At 40.5% G+C, this 20448-nt stretch overlaps 1 protein-coding gene across 5 annotated transcripts in view; it reads left to right on the forward strand.

Moving 5' to 3' along the window:
* The window catches only part of pknox2 (pbx/knotted 1 homeobox 2), an 87343-nt gene that overhangs the window by 41932 nt on the left and 24963 nt on the right, over nt 1-20448 (forward strand). For 4 of the 5 annotated variants that reach the window (XM_034606544.1, XM_034606547.1, XM_034606546.1 and 1 more), the window contains 3 exons: nt 10833-10939; nt 14701-14837; nt 15642-15653. In XM_034606544.1, coding sequence (XP_034462435.1) covers nt 10853-10939; nt 14701-14837; nt 15642-15653 — 236 coding nt within the window. In that variant the 5' untranslated portion in view covers nt 10833-10852. The remainder of the gene's footprint in view (nt 1-10832; nt 10940-14700; nt 14838-15641; nt 15654-20448) is intronic. The other variant, XM_034606548.1, reaches the window with a different exon arrangement.

Here is a 20448-nt window from a genome sequence, read left to right on the forward strand (position 1 = left end):
TGGACGAGCTGTTACACTGGTCACCAGCTTTCACTGGACTATAGATAAAATGCACACATGTTCAACTAGCGAATGAAAACCTTTGAAGACCCACAAAATTCATTTGTCATTCACTTGACAGTCACGTTGCCCCACCAGTAGCTTAAGTTGTTCCAGAGTGACATGGATGGCACTCACTCACTGTGACAAGGTATCCATTTAAAAAAAGAGACCTTGCAGATGCAGCGACAGATAAGCTGCACAATGTAAGTGCCAGCAAACATGACAGTGGAGGCAAAGAGCAAAGTGTCTAGAACGGATTCGGAGGGGAAACTCTTGTAGATTACATTTCCTCTCCATGAGCTTGGCCGTTCCAATTTCAACTGAATTTTTCTACCTTCAGTGTTCTGATGGATATCAGCTTAGCAGAGGAAATGCTCCTCCTGTATGTGTGTGTGTGTGTGATTGTGTGTCGACTGCAGGATGCAGACACTCGGCCCTGCACCTCCTTTTAACACTGCCTTAGCTGCTATTCTTGGAGATGGCTGAACTGAATGGATCACAGAGGACAGGCAGGAGAACATGTGTATATGTAACGCACACTTTTCATACTAAAACCTCCGTGAATGTCTTTGGTAGCAAAAAGAGGATGACTTGAATAATACATCAGGTCACTCTTCTTCAATGTTCCCAGTAGACTAGTGATGCTGACATAATTGATGAAGCTAAACATCCTAAATGTGTTGATGATATCAGATGAGGATGTGAAGGTGAGCTGCAGTCAGCTCATATACCATTCACTCCAGTCTTAAAGGATAATGCTGAAAATATTTGTACCTTTTTTTCTTCGGGTCAATAAATATTATGAAAGCACCAACACAATGTTGTGTTATTTGTCTCTATCTGACTTCTGTACCCGGTCTGTGGCACTCAGCCTGAATGGTAAATGGTCTGTATTTATACAGCGCTTTTATAGTCTTGCTTACCAGTCAAAGTGCTTTACAGTAAAGCCCATTGAGACTCACAGAAAAGTCAGTTTTAGCTCTTTTGGTTGGTCCATGGCCTTGGTCTTGCACAGACATAACACAAGGCAGCTTTGGTTCCCAGAGAATGAGTCCTACTGACTTTGGTGATTATCAGAATTCTTTTTTGCACCACGATGACCTTAACAATTTTGGTTTGGAGAGAAATGTCACGTTTGATTCTTGTCAGATTTGGTTCATGTTCCCCTCGGAATGAGCTTTAATAACGTTAGTGGTCCTCTAATTTTTAATTTACGATGTCATCAGATCAAAACTGTCCAAAACTTTGTCCAAATGCCTTCAAAACTTCTTGACATGTCCATCAGCCCTGGTGTGTTTATTGCAAATTAATAAATATTAATTAGCAAAGAAGGTGACATGGTATTTAGAGCGTCAAAGCCAGGATGAGGTTTAGATGGATGGATGAGTTCAGTCAGGACTTTCATACATACATTGTTTCCTTGATACTTCTTGAAAGGCTTAATCCTCCCTTCCAGCAGCCACATTAAATTAATGTGCGTTGGTCTTAAAGTGAGTTTGTCAGGTGCATCTGCTCATTGCTAACACGAGGCCCAACAAAAGCCTCGTCTTAAGTCAGTGGTGCAGTATTTCACTGTTACTTTAAGGATGTATTGACAAGACAGTAATATACACCTGCATAGGCAGTTGTGCAGCGTGCTACACTCTGCTTTTTGCACACACAGATCTTGTTGCACCCTCTGCAGAGAAGCACTGTATAATACCCCCTGAAAAGCCTACAATTAATATCACAAAGGTTACTTGGACAAGAGAAAATACTGCATTTGTAGCCACAGATTTGGTTTGGTTGGAGTATTTAGAGCAACAGATTGACTACTACTACAGCTCATTGTAATAATTAAACATGTCACTCAGACACATGGATACGTTGATTATATATTTTTTAAAGTTTCTAGACAACAGCAGAGCTGTATGGCACAGGCAAATACATCCAGTAGTAGTAAAAGGATTGATTCATTGTTTTTCTTCATGTTTTCATTGGATTTAATGTCAAGATAGAGATAGAATATCAACAGACCTGTCGTTTCATGAAAAAGGCTTGAGATCCTTATTCTACCTAACATCCATCTCATCCATGGTTTTCTGAGCCTTGCATCGTTCAGACGCTGTTGCAGTGCTATTTCTGTTGGTGAAAGGGAGTGCACTGTTGGCACTCTCCACCCACCCCACCCACCCACTTCCCAGGAGTGTCTGTTCATGTGCCTGTATTTGTGTGTCTGTGTGTTTGTTTTAGGAAATGATGCAGTGCCAGTTTGTGTGTAAATTTATCCACGACAGAGCTAAAACAAAACTAAGTTCACTGAAGCAGGTCCACAAAACCATTGGGTCGCTGCTCGCCATGTTTGCCATGTGTGTGCCGCATGTGCAGCGGCGCGTGTCCGTGTTCTTATTTTTATTTTTTTATGTGGGAGGATTGAGGAGTGTGCTGCAGCCTACTGGGAGCAAACAAACCTCCACTCTGGCATATTTGAGCTGTAGCCAATGGGAAGCTAGTTCCACATTAATGACTGATCTCTCTGAAGTCAAGAAAGTAAATTTTTGATTATGTTGATAATAATCTGGTGCAGTAATCAATCAGAAACCTCAGTTGAAATTAAGAGCATAGCATCACGTGTGCATGCGCACAGACAAACACACATAAAATCTGTGTTATGAATTGTTAAATATTCTTGATTGCAGTAGCACAATTGAAAATTAACCACATTTGGTTATAAAATACTTGCTTTAACATGTCAGTCAATATTGACATGAATATAAAAATGAAAACAAAGTGAAACCTAACCGATCGGAATATGAAAATAAATCGAGACCTGAAAATAAAATCCCGCTCTTTGCTTTATGTCTCACTTTTTTATTTAAGTAAAAGAAAATAGGTTAAAAACCTAATAACTCTGGATACAGATGATTAGAGACGCTACAGTCATTTACCTGCAGCTGCAATGTTGTTTTCATCTTCACATTATATGTTTAGCCTCTGCAGAAAAAAAAAATTACCTCATTTTAATAAGGGCTTTTAGCTATGCTAATGTTATTTCCTCCTGTCCTCTGAGAATTACAAAAAAATGTCTCTGTCCTGTAATTTGACCACTTTCCATTTTTACTTGAGACTTTAATCTAATTTTTAAAAGCAGAAAGGAAGACAATCAGACCGGAATCTGTAATATCCAAACAAACATTTGCATAAATACAAAGAAAACAAGAATTGCAGTCAGATTGGAGCACTGACACCATTGTCAGCAGTTAGAAAGGAAAAGATGAATCTTGCAAATTGTCTCACCCAGGGGAAATCCTTGTGTCTTCATTATGGCTGTGGAGCCTATTTGAATATGTGAAGGACGTTCATTAAGAAGTTCAGTATGAAAGAATAAACGGGAAAGGTTATAAATTTAAATTCAAGCATAAAATGTCATTGGGAATTGATAAGGACGAGTCAGTGGAATCTTTGGAGTGAAATCCGCCCAATGAATGAGAAGAGGAATACGTAGAAGAACTCAATGTTTCAAACTTAGTGATACAGCCCATTGGTTTTATTTACAAATTTAAATTTAAAAGTAAAAATTATTAAAGATTTTGTAATAATCTTTCCAAGCTGCTGCACATTGAAGTTGTGATGGTTCAACCTTGTTAGACCAAATGCTGAGCATTACAATTTCTGACACTAGCTTGTGATCATGTTGTGAGTCCTTGTTCACCAGCTAACTCAGTAGTAGAGACTTAACAGCAGGTAACACACAAGTTGCTTTGTGTGACTGAACGTACTGAGCCAAGCGGTGACCAGACACGCTCACTTTTTCTGTGTGAATCTTATTTCAGCAGCAGAACATCTTGCTCTGCACGCCAAGCAACACTGAGCAACTTCCAGATCGCTTTCAAGATATGAAATCACTCCTCTCCCCTTAAACCCTTGAGATGCAATCTTTCAAACAACAGCCTACATTAATCCACCGTGCCTCGCCACTTTTCCCGTGATCTTGCTGAACCTGCAGTTAACAATGTTCACAACAATGTTGAAACGTCCTTCACCAAGCTTCAAATCCATGCCTCCCATATCTTGTGGAGGAGGATGAATCCAATCAACAGGAGCAGATGAATAAATGATACTGGTGTGAATTGTAAGTGTGGGTTGGCGAGGAGCAGGGTGTTGCAAGGCTGGGCGGAGGGAGGGCTGCCAGCTCAGGTTAATGAGGTGGTCTGGGAGTGTGGACTGGGTCCTGACTGCAGTATGTGTGGAGCTCTCTTTAGCCCGGGGGTTATTTGTAGCCCTAAGACCACTGGTGAGACTATCTTTGCCTCTGGCTGTGAATGCACTCCTGCCTTGGAGTGTGTGTGTGTGCGCGTGTGTGTGTGTGTGTGTGTGTGTGTGTGTGTGTGTGTGTGTGTGTGTGTGTGTGTGTGTGTGTGTGTGGCTGTCTGGTGTGCTTGTGTGTAAGGGCAAGACACAGTGTGTGTGTGTGTGTGATATTGCCCTCAGGATGACACTGGTTGAAGCTTTGCTATCTTTGTGTTTAGTGCTAGTATTAAAATACAGTACATGCCTGTGTTTGCATGCATACCCATTCCTGAGTGTGTGTGTGTGTGTGTGTGTGTGTGTGTGTGTGTGTGTGTGTGTGTGTGTGTGTGTGTGTGTGTGTGTGTGTGTGTGTGTGTGTGTGGTGATGGGGGGGATATTTGCACTCTGATCTGTGTGTTTTCCGATTTCTGTGTTGAGTCCGACCACAAATGTGTAAACAGGGCCCCCCTTCCCTGTCCCAATCTCATTACCATTCTGCCCTTCCCTCCACCAGTTTACTCAACACCATCAAGGCCTGGCCTCCTGGTGTTTGCATTGTAAATCAGGCCTGACAATAAGGCGATGATTAGATCCCACTCATATTCAAAAATACCTCATTTATTTATTCATCTTCCTCTCTTGCATGGCATCGAGATGCATAATATCTGACCAAGGTGACACGCTCACTTCCAAATGGTATTCATTGCGTCTGCAGGTCAGCCTCTTCACCAGCAAACTCAAACAGTACAGATCAAATGAGATTTCGATGGGGGCATGTGCAAATTACGGCTCATCCAGAAATCTGCTTTTTCTACTTTGCGCTTGTACCGCACATGTGATATCTAACCAGGTGTCAGCATGGGTGCTGCAGTCTGTCATGGCTTCACTGTTTGGAGTTTGAATTTGAATCCAACTTTGAATGAAAAACTGAAACACTGTCTCAGGTTAATGGATATGTTGAAGATACAGTATTATTCATGGAACACTTCACGATTCTGAGAAGCAGATCCAATCGATTACTAGTCAGACAAGCCTTTGCACTGTTGTTGTGGTTTTCAAGCAATTGGCATCAGGGATTGGGCTAATTTGTCTCAGAATTGCAGACGACTGCCCTTGTAAAATTATTTGATAATTTTTTTTCTAGGCAATTCTGTGGGTAATGAAAGCAAATAGACTGCCTCGCATGTGGTTTTAAGAGGCTTTTTACTACTTTGTTGAAACCAGCACAGAGAAATTTTGAATTCCCTAAGAAGAGCTTGGTTGGTAATCAATACTGAGTGAAGTAAACAAATGCATACATAAATATCAACATGATTTATTTTAAGGTGCAGTTGTTGGATCAGTGCTTTAATGAGAGTCAAGTTGAAATGAGAATCCACAGGGTTTAAATAAGATATCAGTTAGCTGTCCATGCATTCATTCCTGCAGCCATTTATCAAAACAGAACTTTCCAAGAAGCTACCCAGAAGCTATGTAGTTGGAACGGACATTAGGTGGAATTTAGCTCCCCAGTTATAAGTCCATCTTAGGTCCAATTGAGCCTGTGTGGGTCTTTGTTTGGAGAATTCACAGTGAACAAGAGGGCGTATTGATGATATTACTCATAGTCGAGCTATGTGCCGTAAGCAAAACAAGCTGCAGCCTATTTGTATAGTGCAAATCATAACATGCCTTATTTCAAGGCACTTTACATATTAAGGTCGAGACCTTAAAGGTTATACAGACACCCAACAGTTCCCACAATGAGCAAGTACTTATCATTATTTGCAGCTCAGTCATTTGTTCCAAAAGCCAAACCACACCTCGCCCTGAACATATCAGGAAGTGAATCTTCCTCCATATTAGCCCCTCAAGTTCATGCTGCAGCTTCATCAAAACAACGTCCGGCCTCCACCACGCTCTAACCAGGTGCCACCCCCACCTACACCAGTTGTAGTATTTATAGTAGGTTAGAATGCATTTGACATGGACAATATTCTTTTGTGTGTGACATGTGTAAAATGGTTTTCTCATATACCTTTTTTACACCAAAATGAGTGTGTATAAACCTGATAAAAAAAAGGCAACTGACACCTTTCCCATTGCCATTAGAGGGGTTTGCCTATCTGTTTGAATTCCGTGCGTCATTTGACCAGGTAGTGAATGCCGATTGTATCCATTCACATTGCAGACATAAGCCTGTTGTTAGTGTGTGATTTTTGACCTGTGGAAAGGGGTCAAACAAACTCATGTCCAGAGTCCATATGACAAAATGGCTACAGTCTGTAGTTTGGTTCTGTTTGTTCGGTCAGTTGAGACACCATATGGAAAAATCTTAACAACTATTGGATTGATTGCCATGAAGTTCGTACAGATATCTATGGTGCCCAGTTTAAAACTTTTATAATTCTGTTGATCCTCTGACTTTATCACTAATACGACCACAAGGTTGATATTTGTGGCTCTGAGTAAAATATCTGGAGAACTACAGATTTCAATAGAATTTGGTTCAGACATTCAAGTTCCCTCTCAGGATGAATTGTAATCTCTTTGACATCCTATAAAGGTGCATCACACACAGTCCATACTAAGCATTGCACTCCTGTAACATTTCCAGACTTTCAATGGCTTTTTCATTGCAGGATAGAATGTATCAGTCGACCCAACAACATGCTTATTTTCAGTTTAACCTGTGAGGAATGAATCCTGTGCTAAAAAACTTGTGTGACTGTCAGCTCTGGCACCTCGGTTCACCACTTCTTTACGTTGATTTTGCAGTCAGTAAAGTGTTGATAATCCCACATGAGAGAGGATCACATCTTTATCTAACACAAGTCCTCTTTTAATGATCCCTTGCCAAACCCCTGCTAGGTCACGATCTGGAGTGCAAGATATGTGCCCCACAATGCTGCTGCTGTGGGTTTAAATCACGAGGAGGATCCGTTTCCTTTTTATCACCTTGGCTCAAAGCAGGAAGCATTCCCATTTCACATTTAATAGTTCTACACAGTGCATTGAATTCACCTTCAAACCAAAGCAGACAAGGTTGAAGTGTGGAGGCCAGAGGCGGTGATTATATCATATGTAACCAGATATGGATTTTCATTTCAATGCAGGTGGTAAACGGAGTGAAACTGCAGCTTTGCCATTGACCAACTTCACATCAATACAGCAGAGACCCATTCTATGCTTGAGAATTGCTGGAAAATTGAATGCTGAATAGAAGCGTTTCTTACTGCACAAGGATCCGATGAAAAAGTAGGAGTGCCTCCAATCCAAATTCATAAAAGCCTTTGATGTTTGTTGGAATAATTTTATGCCTACTTCTCATTTTCCATTTTATGCTTGCTTTGAATTTTGATTGTTACTTCAGGCACTTTTCAATTGATATGCATGATGAACACTGTAATAATTTAAAGGCCATTGTTGAGAAACAAACATTTCATTTGCCCTCAAAATGAATTCTATGACTTATTGTGTAACCATACACCTTTGGTGAGTTCAGAGAGAGTGGTTGTGGGATGGTTATTGTATCTTTTTGTTCAATGTGTTTCTGACAAAGAAATGTGTGCTTTTAGTGTCACTTGGTAAGTTCTGTTTCTGTTGTGTTTAATTTCACTTTTGAAATCAAATGTCTTGTTTGTTGGTGTTGTTGCAGTGATCTTGTCTACATTCATGCTTCAGCAGCCGTTAGGGCATGTGTTTGTGCATTTTTACGTGTCTCTGTGTTTATTTATGGATGCACGATTGCCTGCTCAAATTTGGCGTTTGGTGGCTCATTCCTTCGAGGGATGGCGAAACTTGAGAGGCCGCCTAAAATACTGTGCAGTAATTGGAATTGCTTTATCTTCAGTCTCATCAATTAATGTGCAATTTTCCATTTAATCACTAACACGCTCGCTGCATTTGCAATTAAAATGAGGACTGATAACAGAGAAGATGCCTTTCAGCTGATACCAGTTGGAATGAGAACAGAAACCAGAACGCAATCAGTACACACTCACAAGGACTCATACAGACGTGCACATGGAACACTAACAAATGTAAACACATGCAACGCAAACACTCGTATAACCGCACTGAATGAACACACACAGATGCATGCACAAACGCACAGTGTTAAAACACACAGATGTGCAGCTAAAACCCCAAATTAGAAGTCATCAATGAAACTAAACCAGCATTCAACATCAGGATGTTGGCAGCAATGGTGGGTTCAGATGCCACTCACTTTGAGTTGGCTCTCAGCCTTGTTGTCTTGTCACTGACTTTTACAGACTGGGACATTGCCACAGTCTGGGTCTCAGTGTGAGATGAGCTCACTGTCTGGGAACATCTGCCATTTATCGTCCTGACTCTGAAGCATCACTTCCTGTCTGGAAGCAGGAACCTGAACACCACACAAGGATTGTCTTTTTATTCGAGGAGCGTGGGGCACAGACATTTACAGGAGGAGCATTAAAAAGGGATTTTATAGCTGTGTAACACTTAAATGTATGAACCACAATCACGTACTGATATTCCTCAAATATTTCTCATGTGTCTGTGGTATTAAAGGAAGATGTATTTGTGCGTCTCCTCTCAGTTTTCCTTCCGTCAGTCAGGCTGAAGAGGGGGTTAAAAGTTGTCACACAGCCAGGCCAACCACAGGTGATGGATTGTAGCCTACAACTGTAGCGTGACGAATTTCACCAGTAAATGCAAATACCAATGGTCAGTCTTTGCTGAAATGAAGATTGGTTGGCTAAACACATGAGCCTTGGGCTCAGGTGGCGTCAGGGTGACTGTCTATGCTGTGGCTTTGTGCAGATCCACTGCCTGAGGTCACTTACCTTGGCTCTCCAGGCCACACATTGGCAGTGTGCATCGAGACCAGCCAGGGGAACGTAAGTGGCCACAGAGTCCGAGACCATTGAGGAAGGCAAGGAAGATATTGATCAGGCAGCCAGAGCAAGAGTGGAATATGGCAAGTGGATTACCACTAGAAGGGGAAGGAACAGTCTACCTTGCTGTTGTTGCCAGGTGACATTGGGACTGTAGATGAGTGACTGGCAACAAGAAACCAAATTGTGCATGGTCATGGCTGAAGGCGAAGGCTGTTACATATGTCCTGACAGCTCATTTTAAGGCACAGTTTCTGAATTGTCTCCTTTTATATTCTGGGCATAGTTTTGTATAAAATCCTTACATGCAATTCTGGTAAAAATCATTATATGATTGTTGTAGTTCCTTTTCAGTAGGCCATGACCTCACAAGTTAGAATCAGTAACTGCAAATTCTCGGCTTTAGTGGTCAGGCGCATTTACAGTTTTTTTTAAAACTTCCTGAGGCAGTTGTTGCACAGATGTTACAACTAGTACAGAGATTTTGCTCAAATGTTCCAGTTACATTTCAATAGTTATAATCAAGCGTTTTCCTCGAGGTCTATACCATACTGCACCATTCCATTATAATTGTTGCCTGCCTGCAATGACCACACAATGGTTTATGTGGTATTATGAGGCATTTTTGCAATAAGCCCAGTAGCTCAAGGTATCCATGTGAACATGTGGACTTTGAAGAAATATTCATTTGATGATCCACATCAGTGGTTAAAGCACCAGATTGAACTCTGTAATGTCTGTATCAATCAACTGGTGAGATCAGGGCACACTCCTTTTTTAAACAATGATTTAAAACAGTAGAATTTCTTGATAATAAAGTCTAACCTCACATTTATTACTCCCCCAGGTCAAATAGTTAATTTACAAGACATTTTCATGCGGTGCCTACTCATAGGTTATATGTAGCTTCAGGATGGAGCACCTGCTGTGCTTGCCTATGGTAAGTTGGGGCAATGGCGGGGGTCTACGTGTTTGTGTGCATTTGTGTGTGTGAACACAATTAGCTCCAACTGTGGGGGTGGGGGGCGATGGTTACAGCGGCATTCCACAGGGTACAGCCCTCAGCCCTGTGGGGTTCCGGCCAATAGCAATTAGCCCACCAACAAGAGCCTTAATTAGCCCTCTTGATTGGCTTGGTAACAGCGCAACAACAACAGCAGCAGCCAACACATAGAGACGAAGACCAAGGTGACTCCACCACGATGGGTTGCTTTAAAGCCAGCTGTAATTAGTAAACAAGCATAGCTGTCTGTAATTGGTAAACAAGTAGTCGGGTTTGTTTGCGGTGTCATTATGAACCTGCTGCTATGTAAAGTGTTTCTGTAAAGGGCTCAATGATTGAGTTTGTGTTGCTCTGTTGTGTTTCTGCTTGGAAGCATTGTAGATCACTCAGTATGAATACATCATCCTATGCAATACAAGCATAGGGAGACTGACAGGAGAAATAATACAAATAATAAAAATGTCAATAAATTAAACAGAGAAAGGGAAAATAAGTGGGCGGAGAGGGACGAGAGTGAGATGCTGCGTGAGAATCTCATCTCGTATTATTCAATCATAGCAGCACCTGGTGGCTGCTGCCATTAAAGAATGTACAATCACTGCTTGCACTGGATTAATTTATCTTTTTATTTCTTTTTTTTTCTGTTTCTTTACCAGTCTCAATGTGAAGCTATCCCATGATGCAACATGCGTCCCCAGCACCTGCAGTGACAATGATGGCCACCCAGAGTGTTCCTCCACCATCGTACCAGGAGAGCCAACAGGTCAGAGGTCGAATCACAGTTTATCTCATTGCCTGACATACAACTCATCTGCTAGAAGAACAATGAAAATCTGGGTCTCTGCATCTCCCACAACAGCACAAGTTTGGATCGTTTCATGACAAGTACTACATGACTTTCAAAGTCCTCGGATTGCTGTGCAGTACTCACTTCATGATTTGTTGTCTCGTGTTCGGGTGAGTTGCAGTCGTTGTGAGTTCATACAACTGACTGACAACTGGGGGGGTCATGCACTGCGTGATCTTTCACCACCAGGAGAAACCCCAGACTGGTATGTCTGGTCTCCAAACTACATTTGATCATTAAAAACACACGTGAGACACGTGTCATCCTGTCCACAGAATGATAAATCAAGCAGGAGGAGGTGAAACAGTTCTTTGGACGACACATCACAGTTGTATAGAACTAGTAAATCATCGTTATTATCCTCAACTTTGTCCTTGACTATGTAATAACTTTTTTATTACTCAGGAATAGTAACTTAGTATTTGATAATTACACGCTTTCTTTGTGTATTATTAATTAAACTTAGTCTACTACTTAATTAAAGTATTTTCATGGGCATCTCACCACTACTACCTGCTTCATACCTCCTTCACCCCGTCCTGTATTCTGACTGGCTGTAGTTCTCACTGAATTATATAGATATTTAGGCTGCTTGAAAATTTGTTGGAGGAAGCGACATGTGTGCGAGCCTCTTGAATTGTATTTCAGATGACACAGCAATTGGCGACTTCCGATCGAAAACAGATTTCGCTCCTATCTGGGGCTTTTGTCAACGAATTGCAGAATTTGTCAGCAAATGGCTAATTGGGTGAAAAATCCTGCAGTGTGAACTATACACAATGTTTAGGTTTTTGTTTGCAGGCTTCAGCTGGAGGAGGTGCTTCAGTGCTCTGCACCAGTCTGACTTTAGCGACAGCAAAGTATCGTCATAATGTGATTAATTAGATGAGGCAGATCTCCTCTGCGTGGTAAAATCTTAATAAGTAATGAATCATGATATTTATGCCCCCATGTTTTAATTTTGATTGCTACTTGTTAAATTGAGATTAATTAATGCTATAGGTAAGTGCTTGAAATCTGAAATGAAGTTTTCAAACCTTTGGTTTGTAGTGAACTCAATTAGTATCGATTGTGCTAGAAACCATTAAGTAATTGACCGTAGCTATTTTTAACTAGTAATCTCAGATTAGCAGTTAGATAAGATTATAAATATAATATAAAATAGGAATGTGTTACTAAATGTAATATGAAATCAACCAAAGTTAGAATGGTCTTGATGACCACTCAAAGCACTTTACAGTACAGTTTTGCCATCCACCCAATCAACACACATTCAGACAGTGCATCTATGTTTTCATCTTTCTCTATCATACATCAATCATACACTGCTGGCACACGTCAGAGGCAATAAGGGAATCATTAGCTTGCCAAAGGACACTTCGGCACGTGTAATGGGGGAGATGGGGATCACGCAGCCGGCCTGGTTAGTGGACGACTCACTGTACCTCTACTAATGTGTAAAAAAATATTGAAGTCTGGGCCACAGGTTTGCACATTAGATGAAGGTGACAAAATACATAAATGGCCATAAAGTACTTTTATTATATTAAATCAGAAAGTATTTCATGATTTTTGTTCCATGTCCTGTGCAAGTTTTCCACTGACCAAAATATACAGCATGTCTGTTACTGATGTTTTGGGTCAACTGACCGCACAGGGGTCACACATCCTGTTTGACTGCTTGACTTGTTTGATTAGAATCACAGAGTACATCCATTGTATTCACTGGGCTTCTGTAGCTATAGGGTCCCTGAGACAAAAATAATGTGTCCTCTTCTGTAGTGGATTTCAGTGTCATCCGTTTGTCAGCAGCTCTCATGAAACTGGGAGAAAGGTGAGTTTGTGTGATTTTGTAGTAAACAAAACTTTAGTACATTAGTAATTATATTTATACAATATAATTGTATATGTGAAGATGGAAAACATTCTATTCACTTAAATTTTATTTGAATTGCCCCAAATCCTATCATACATTACTCTAAGGCACTGTATATAATTAGGCCGAGACCTTACAATATAGGAGAGGAACCCAACAAATCCCATAACGAGCAAACACTTAGAGAATCGAGCGGGAAAAAACTATTTTTAACGTTTCTGATGGAAGTATAGGAATATTATTGTAATCTAATAATATAGTGAACGTATGTAACATGTATAGCAGTATTACAAGAATGTTATAGTGATACCTGCACCACAAATGTAACATAAGTGTCTATACGATTATGAAAATGATTTTTCATGTTGTTGATTTGCATGTTATAATTAAGACAGTGTCAGAGTGCAGGCGTGAAACGTGAAAAGGTCAAGCCCCAGTCTGCCGTGTTCAACACAACACGTGATGCCACCAACAGGTCAGAGTAATTAATGTAGCCCAACTGTGGCTGGACCCATGCGATGTCCAACACTGTGGATCATCTCGCGGAGGTGAAGTTGAGCAGGTCCATGTAACCCTCCTCCCTCGTCCACACCACCTCTGTCTGCTTTTTCGCCCAGAGGATTAGTGCCAGGGGAGAGCTCCCGAGCTGCAGTCTGCGCACTCGGCAAATGCAAATGAGAGCTAGTTAAGTGTGAAGAAGCTAATTTATTTTCCATTTGGGGCTGGGATTAAGACTTGAAGCTTCCTCCCTCCCCACCCTGAAAAAAAAATGGGGGGTTGTTCGACTCATTTCCTCAGAGAGAGCGAATGAGAGAGAGGAAAGTGGGGTAAAGGATAAGGAAGACAATGGGCTGTGTTTGTAAGCATGTTACTCTTCTGCCCAGCCCACAGCACAAATAACAGCTTGAGAAGTGAACAGATTCTCTCATGATTCACATTGAAACACCAGTAGTCTCATACGTACAGTATGGTATGATATTCTAAGTACACGTTGATGAGCTGTGAAACACACTTACTGAAGTGTCACTGTGCTGTTGCTAACTAAAAATTCAATATTTATCATTTAACAGGAATCTATATGTGACCTGAGCATGCGTTGTTCAATTACCTAATCTGTCCTGTCTCATGCTTTCTGCTTAATAGCTTCATTACAAGGCTACTGACCTGTCAAGCAACAATTATTCATTCCAGCTTCTTGCTCATTTGTAGTCTGTCAGTGTCAAATGCGCGTTGCATTTGAAAAGTGATTAAAAAATTACTTAGACCTTACAAGCAGCTGCACGCTCATGCTCATGGGATAACGCTGTGATCATGTGATCGTGTGAAGCTCATGCTGAGGCTAATTACACGCAAATCATGTTTTTTTTCGGGTTTTGGTCCAGTCAGTTCAAATGCAAATGTATTTTAAAAAGATGCATTCATTTCTATAATTATTTTTAACGCCTACATTTTTTTGGGGACAGCTAAATCCATGCTCGTGACACATGGCTGTAGGAACAGTTGCGGTTGAGATCGATTACTATGAGATTTGGTGCAGATATTCAAATTTTAATCAAAGCTGCACTAGCATGCTGCACAACATTATACCTGCTAAACTTGAACATGCTAGCATTTTAATTGTAATAAAACTAACATCCTTATTTTAGCATTTTGCTCAAAGCACAACTCTACCACCTCCAAGAGCCTCTGGCACTGTTTTCTTCAACTGGACAATACTGTGAAACTTCTCAAAGGATATTACAACTACTTTTGTTTTTAAAACATTAATTACATTTTGGATTTTTTTATTTTGTGTCCCCAGATGACGGGCACCACTCAGCAGAACGCCAAGACCCCACAGGTTCATATCCCAGCAGCCACTGCAGCAGGAAATACCTCCGTCAGTGCGACCCTTGACCCACAGGCCCAGCTTGAGTCTGACAAGAGGGCTGTTTACAGGTTGGTTCAATCTCCTATAAAAACATGTATTAACGTTATTGTAGGGCCCATACCTATATATCCTGTGTGAAGGATGCACAAATCTGAATTCCAAAATAATTGCCAGATCATCCCAGTCAACATAGAGCACTTGACATGGTCAACTGGAAGCAAAACACCATTATGTTAATCAATTTGCCTCTTGGTGAAATGTCAGTATTTGGCCCAATATTTGTCAAGCTAGCTTTGGCAATAAGCATTATTCTACCCTTGACTTGTTCCTCTTTTGGAATGATTACTGCATTTTCTCCCTAGCTTCGTGCTGGCTTTAAGAAATTGTAAATTGACTTGATGTGCCAATGAATGCCACAAGCACTGGTGCTGTTTTTAATGTGTTCTCTTAAACCAGCCATGACATAAAAGCTTTTGAAACTGCACTTGAAGGGTGCATCCTTCAATTTTCACTCAGTGTCGTTCTTAAACCAAAGAGCACCTTCAGCAAATGCTTTCACTTATCAAAGGCGAGCAGAGGCTCCATTTACTCTTTGAATTTTATAAATTGACTTTTAAATAAACATTTGACATAACGGCAGATATAACAGCTCCTATGTCTCATTATTAGGCAAAAGCAATTAACATGAATAACTGAAACTCTTAAAATTACATCCTTCGCAATGTTCTTTTGGACAATAACATGTAAAAAAAAAACATACTTAAACCAGAGAATACTGTCAAAATGATACCAGAAATTTTAATGTGTAAGGTTTCAGCATGGTTCCAGACTTTAATTTTAAAACATAATTTATTTCTCTTTCACGCCAACAGTCATTTTCAAAGGTAAGCATCACTCTTCAAATCATAGAGACCTCATTCAGGAGTTTAGGTCAATTCACTAGTCCCTCCCCATTTATCGAAGGCCATGTGTAAATTTTGAAATGGTCCTTTATCATTCCTAAAAATATTAGTGCACTTTCTTTACATAGACTCTTAAATCACTTTGCACTAAGCATTGTGAAATGTTGTGTGACAATTTCCACACTGATCTGTAGAGAAGCTCCTTCCTTTTAATTTCCTTCATATTAGGTTGTTTACAGATTTGTTTCAAATGTTACGCTTTTATTTACCATGTAGAAGCCCTTCAAGGCATCACCTTCTTAGGTGTAGAAAATAAGAAAAGAAAAAAAAAATCACTGCTGGGTGAAATCCAAAACAGCAGTGAAAAAAAAACACCTCACTCCACTCTCAGCTTAGAACTAGAATATTGATGCACCCTTATAATGAGCTTGTATTATCTATTTATGAAGTAAATTATTCAAAATACAGACATTTTTAATCGTGCTGGGTGATCTCCTGGTGAAGGCAGCGCACCAACAACTGACTAGATTTGTTGAGCCAAATGAGGCACAAGCTGCTGTGCAGTCTGGTGCAGCCCGTCAAGTCGAGATGACACTGCAGACTGTGTTGGGCCGCCTGTCCCGGCTCCTCGGGTCCCACCCGCGGGTATCCGCCACTGCTGTCTGAGGAGGTGCGAGCCCCCGCGCTCAGGCCTGAGGCGAGCGTCTGTAAAGTCCTTAGCAGCTCCTCTGAGATACACGGCTGCCTTTGATGTGAGCAGCCATGTTTGAAGCAGCTTGGTTTGGTGGTTGGGGGTGGGGTGGAGGAGTGGTCCACATCAGCTTGCCTCAGCTTTTCTCCTCTTCCCCCCTCAACCACATATAGAGGGGAGAAGAGAAGAAGCTCCCAGGAGCAACAAAACACAACAAGAATAATTGTAACAAAGACATATAGAGCTTATTATTTATATGGGTATTTCAATGGGGTCTCAGCTACCCAGCTCTCTTGAAGTCCTCTGTTGAGAATATATTAATGTTAATAATGCTAATGTACTATTAGTTGCTTGGTTGGAGTACATCTATAAGAGCTAAGATCTGTCTGTCCCTTCTCCATTGTGTTAATTAATGTAAAACAGTTTTTAACATGCCTGGTAGGTTAGAAAAAAAACTGCTCTGTATGAAAGAAAAAGCCATATCTGTAAAATTCATGGCAGTATAGGTAAATATATATACGCAGACACACACACACACACACACACACACACACACACACATATTAATTTATATAATTAAATTTAAATGAAACTGCCCCTTGAACTCCAACACTTTCAATTCCATGACCTTACCTATTTGACTACAACAGATTTCTGTCTCACAAACCCAAACAGTTGTAATCTAAAAAAAAAAAAGTGATAATAGTATTGTTTTTTCCAAAGGCAACAATAACAACAGCTTCAACAATAAAAGCTGCTGTTTGTTTTGTTTGGACAGTCTCGATTACAACTCTAATCATGAGTCTTTTCCTGATGAGTTATAGAAATTGAGGCAGCACATATTGCACATGTTAATGGTAACATTGACATCCGCACTCTAAATTCTAAGATCATTTTCCCAAACCTACCTCAGTCTGAAATAAAGGAAAATGACACACAAGCAGAACTACAGTTGTGCATCTCCACCATGTTTATAGAGCTGTACTGGCCCTAACTGAACAATGCTGGAAAGAAATGGTTCATTTGTGGACTTATTAGCCAACACATGAGTCACCTCTAGTTTGTAAAACAGACTTTCTGTAGTTGTCCTGCTACATGATGTCACATTGTCAGTCGTTGAATTGGTGGCGTGCCACTTTAAATACAGATTTGCTGTCATTAAGTGGATGAAGGTTTTAAGTCTTAAATATATGTCTAGACAAGCCTTTGAAGAGCATAAGGGTCTGTATCCTTTTCTCTTGCAGGTAAATGCAGTTGTAATATTATCAGTGTGTTGTGACACAACAGGGACACAGGGTAGAGTTATAAGATGGCAACTCGAGTTACTTCCCACTTAAATGGTACTATGGAGGATATAGAGTCAGCTGAGTCTGTAAATGTGTGTGATAGCCAATTAAAATGTTGTGATCAACGGTGTCAGCGGCAGCACCGAGCTCAGGGAGCGACTGGAGTTGAGGCTTCACCAGTATGTGCTGTTAAATATGATTATTTGTAGCTCCTAAGTGAAACCCTGGCTGCTCCGTATTTAGACGAAGCAGAGCAGATCAGAATTTTAGAATTTTTTTTGTCCTTGCAAGGAGCTAATGACTTAACACACCTTGTTACCTTGTTATAAACACAATTAAATTTGACTTCACAAGTCACAGTCTCCCACAGTGAGTCAAATTATGTAAAAAGACACAAATAGCACTCTTATTTTAATCGCCGTCTGATCTGCCAGTTCGAGCCTCTACACAGTGCTCATATGGGGGCTGTAGACTTTGAAAAGAGAAAAGCACAGAGAATCAGTATCTCTGCCATTTTTCTTTAATTATTTTCCTCAGGAAGTGTGTGTGGGCTTTAATGTTTCTTTTCACTAATTGCTAGAATGCCAACTTTATGAGGAGATGTGTGGTTTCCTCTTTCGCTCGCTCTGTCTCTCTGCCTACTTTGTTATTAGCAGCGGAGTAAATGTGTGATAGGGTAATTAGCCTAATGAGTTGTGGCATTTACTATAAAGATCCCTCTGGATTCTCTGCATCTTATTAAAAAGCTGGTAAGGGTTTTGTTTTTCAGCTTGCGGATGTAGTGTTCACAGCTGATGGAGGCGGATTCGGCTCCGAGATGGAAACATGCACTTAATTGAAAGAGACATCATAATAGTCCTTTTGTTGTTTCTTTTTTAATAACATGCATGTCCTTGTAAATCTTAGAGACATCTCAGGTAGATGCGCTGTTTTGACCAGGACATGCTGCTTTAAGTAGTGGTTATAATTTGTTGGCCGATGAAAGATGATCTGATAACCCAATACACACCATGTCAGATTCAGTGAAAATCTCCTCAGCTGTCCCACTTTGTGTGTGTGCTGAAATAAAATCAGTTCCCTACACAGCCCTCTGTCTATAAATGGCAAAGAAATAATGTGGCTCAGAGTAACACAACACTACTCCAGTCAATGAGCAACAGGGAGCGTTGATGCTCGTGCACTGGGTGAAGGTGAGGATTAGCCACATCCTAACGACTAGAGCCAGTTTAAGGATTAACAGGGGAAAGAATAGTCTACTCTAGTAGTCTACTGTCCCGATCAGCTAGCAGGCAAACTCTTATCATTTCTCGGCCCCCTGGTAATCAATATTAAAACCACAGCTAAAAATCTAGGTGTCACATTCGATTCTCATCTGCATTTTAAAATACTCATTAATGAAATCATTAAATCCTGCTATGATCCATCTACGAAATATTTCCAAAACTAAATCAGTTATCTCTCCCTTACTTAGAAAAGCTATTACTTACCTTTGTCTTTCCCGCCTGGACTATTGCAACACACTGTATACATGCCTTAGTCAAACCAGTAACTCGTTTGCAGCTTGTTCAAAATGCTGCTGCTCGTATTTTAATTAAAACAAACCACAGGTCTCATATCACGACAATCCTTGCTTCCCTTCACTGGTTGCCAGTTAAATCAAGGATTGATTTTTAATAACTTTCAAAGCTCAACATGGGCTGGCCCCCTCTTACATTTTGCAGCTCTTGACTCCCTACAATCCCACTTGCAACCTGAGACCGACCAGCCTGTCCTTGTTAGCTGTCCCTAGGTCCAGGCTGGCTACTCAGGGTTAGTAAGTAAATCACTGCTCAAAACGTTTTTTTTAATAGGAAAGCGTTTTTAACATGCGATTTGTAATTCTGGTAGTACCGTATTGTTTTAACTCCTTTATTCCTTTTATCTTACTTTTATTGCAACCACATTTTTTGTAGTTTCTTAAATAGGAAAGCTTCTGACTCTGCTGCCGATGAGAGTAGGTATTTAGTGTGGTTTAAAAAGGCATAGAGGTAATGACGTCTGATCAACTGAGCGGGCCACATGACTTTCATAGTACTGCCGTACAAGCCAGTAGCCAGTCGGATTTACCTTTTGCCTCAGCCGACCCTCAGGTTCGGCTTTTAACGTTATTACGATTAAAAGGCTGAAACACCTGATGACACCAAAATTACTGAAGATTATTATTTTCATTACAACAACCAGTCTTACAGAGTTCAAATGTGATTGAACAACTGTTCCTTGGCCCTTAAAGTTGAACTGAATTGAATACCTTTTATTATTTTTCATTTTTCTTTTTGCCATGGATTTTTTTTGTGAAGCATTTTGTAACCTTGTTTAGATAAGTGCTATACAAATAAAGTTATTATTGTTATCATTACTGATCGGGGCTGCAGGTGAGAGACATGTGGAAGCGTTAAAGAAATGTCATGGAATGTCAACCACTGGTAGCATGACGGTGGTGTATCTCCACGACATAATCACATTGTCAAAGAGGTGAAATGGATGAGGAACAACCCAAGAGGAGAAGGTCAGATGAAGTAAAATTAAAAAAGAAGTGCTATGATTAAAGGTGAAAAGACGTGTTTACCTCAGTCAGGGTTTCCAATGTTAGAAACTGCTTGGTTTGACTGGGAAAGAAATTCCTCTGATTTATATCCACTGGGACCTGCCTGTAATCTTCCGTTTATGGATGTTTTGATGGTCTACCAACCATGATGGCCAGTCCAACTATTGTGGACAGACCTCGCAGAGTAAAAAAAAAGTGGCTGTGTTTCTACTTGCT

Source organism: Hippoglossus hippoglossus, chromosome 14 (assembly GCF_009819705.1).
Source record: "Hippoglossus hippoglossus isolate fHipHip1 chromosome 14, fHipHip1.pri, whole genome shotgun sequence".
In the NCBI taxonomy this organism is placed as follows: Eukaryota; Metazoa; Chordata; class Actinopteri; order Pleuronectiformes; family Pleuronectidae; genus Hippoglossus; species Hippoglossus hippoglossus.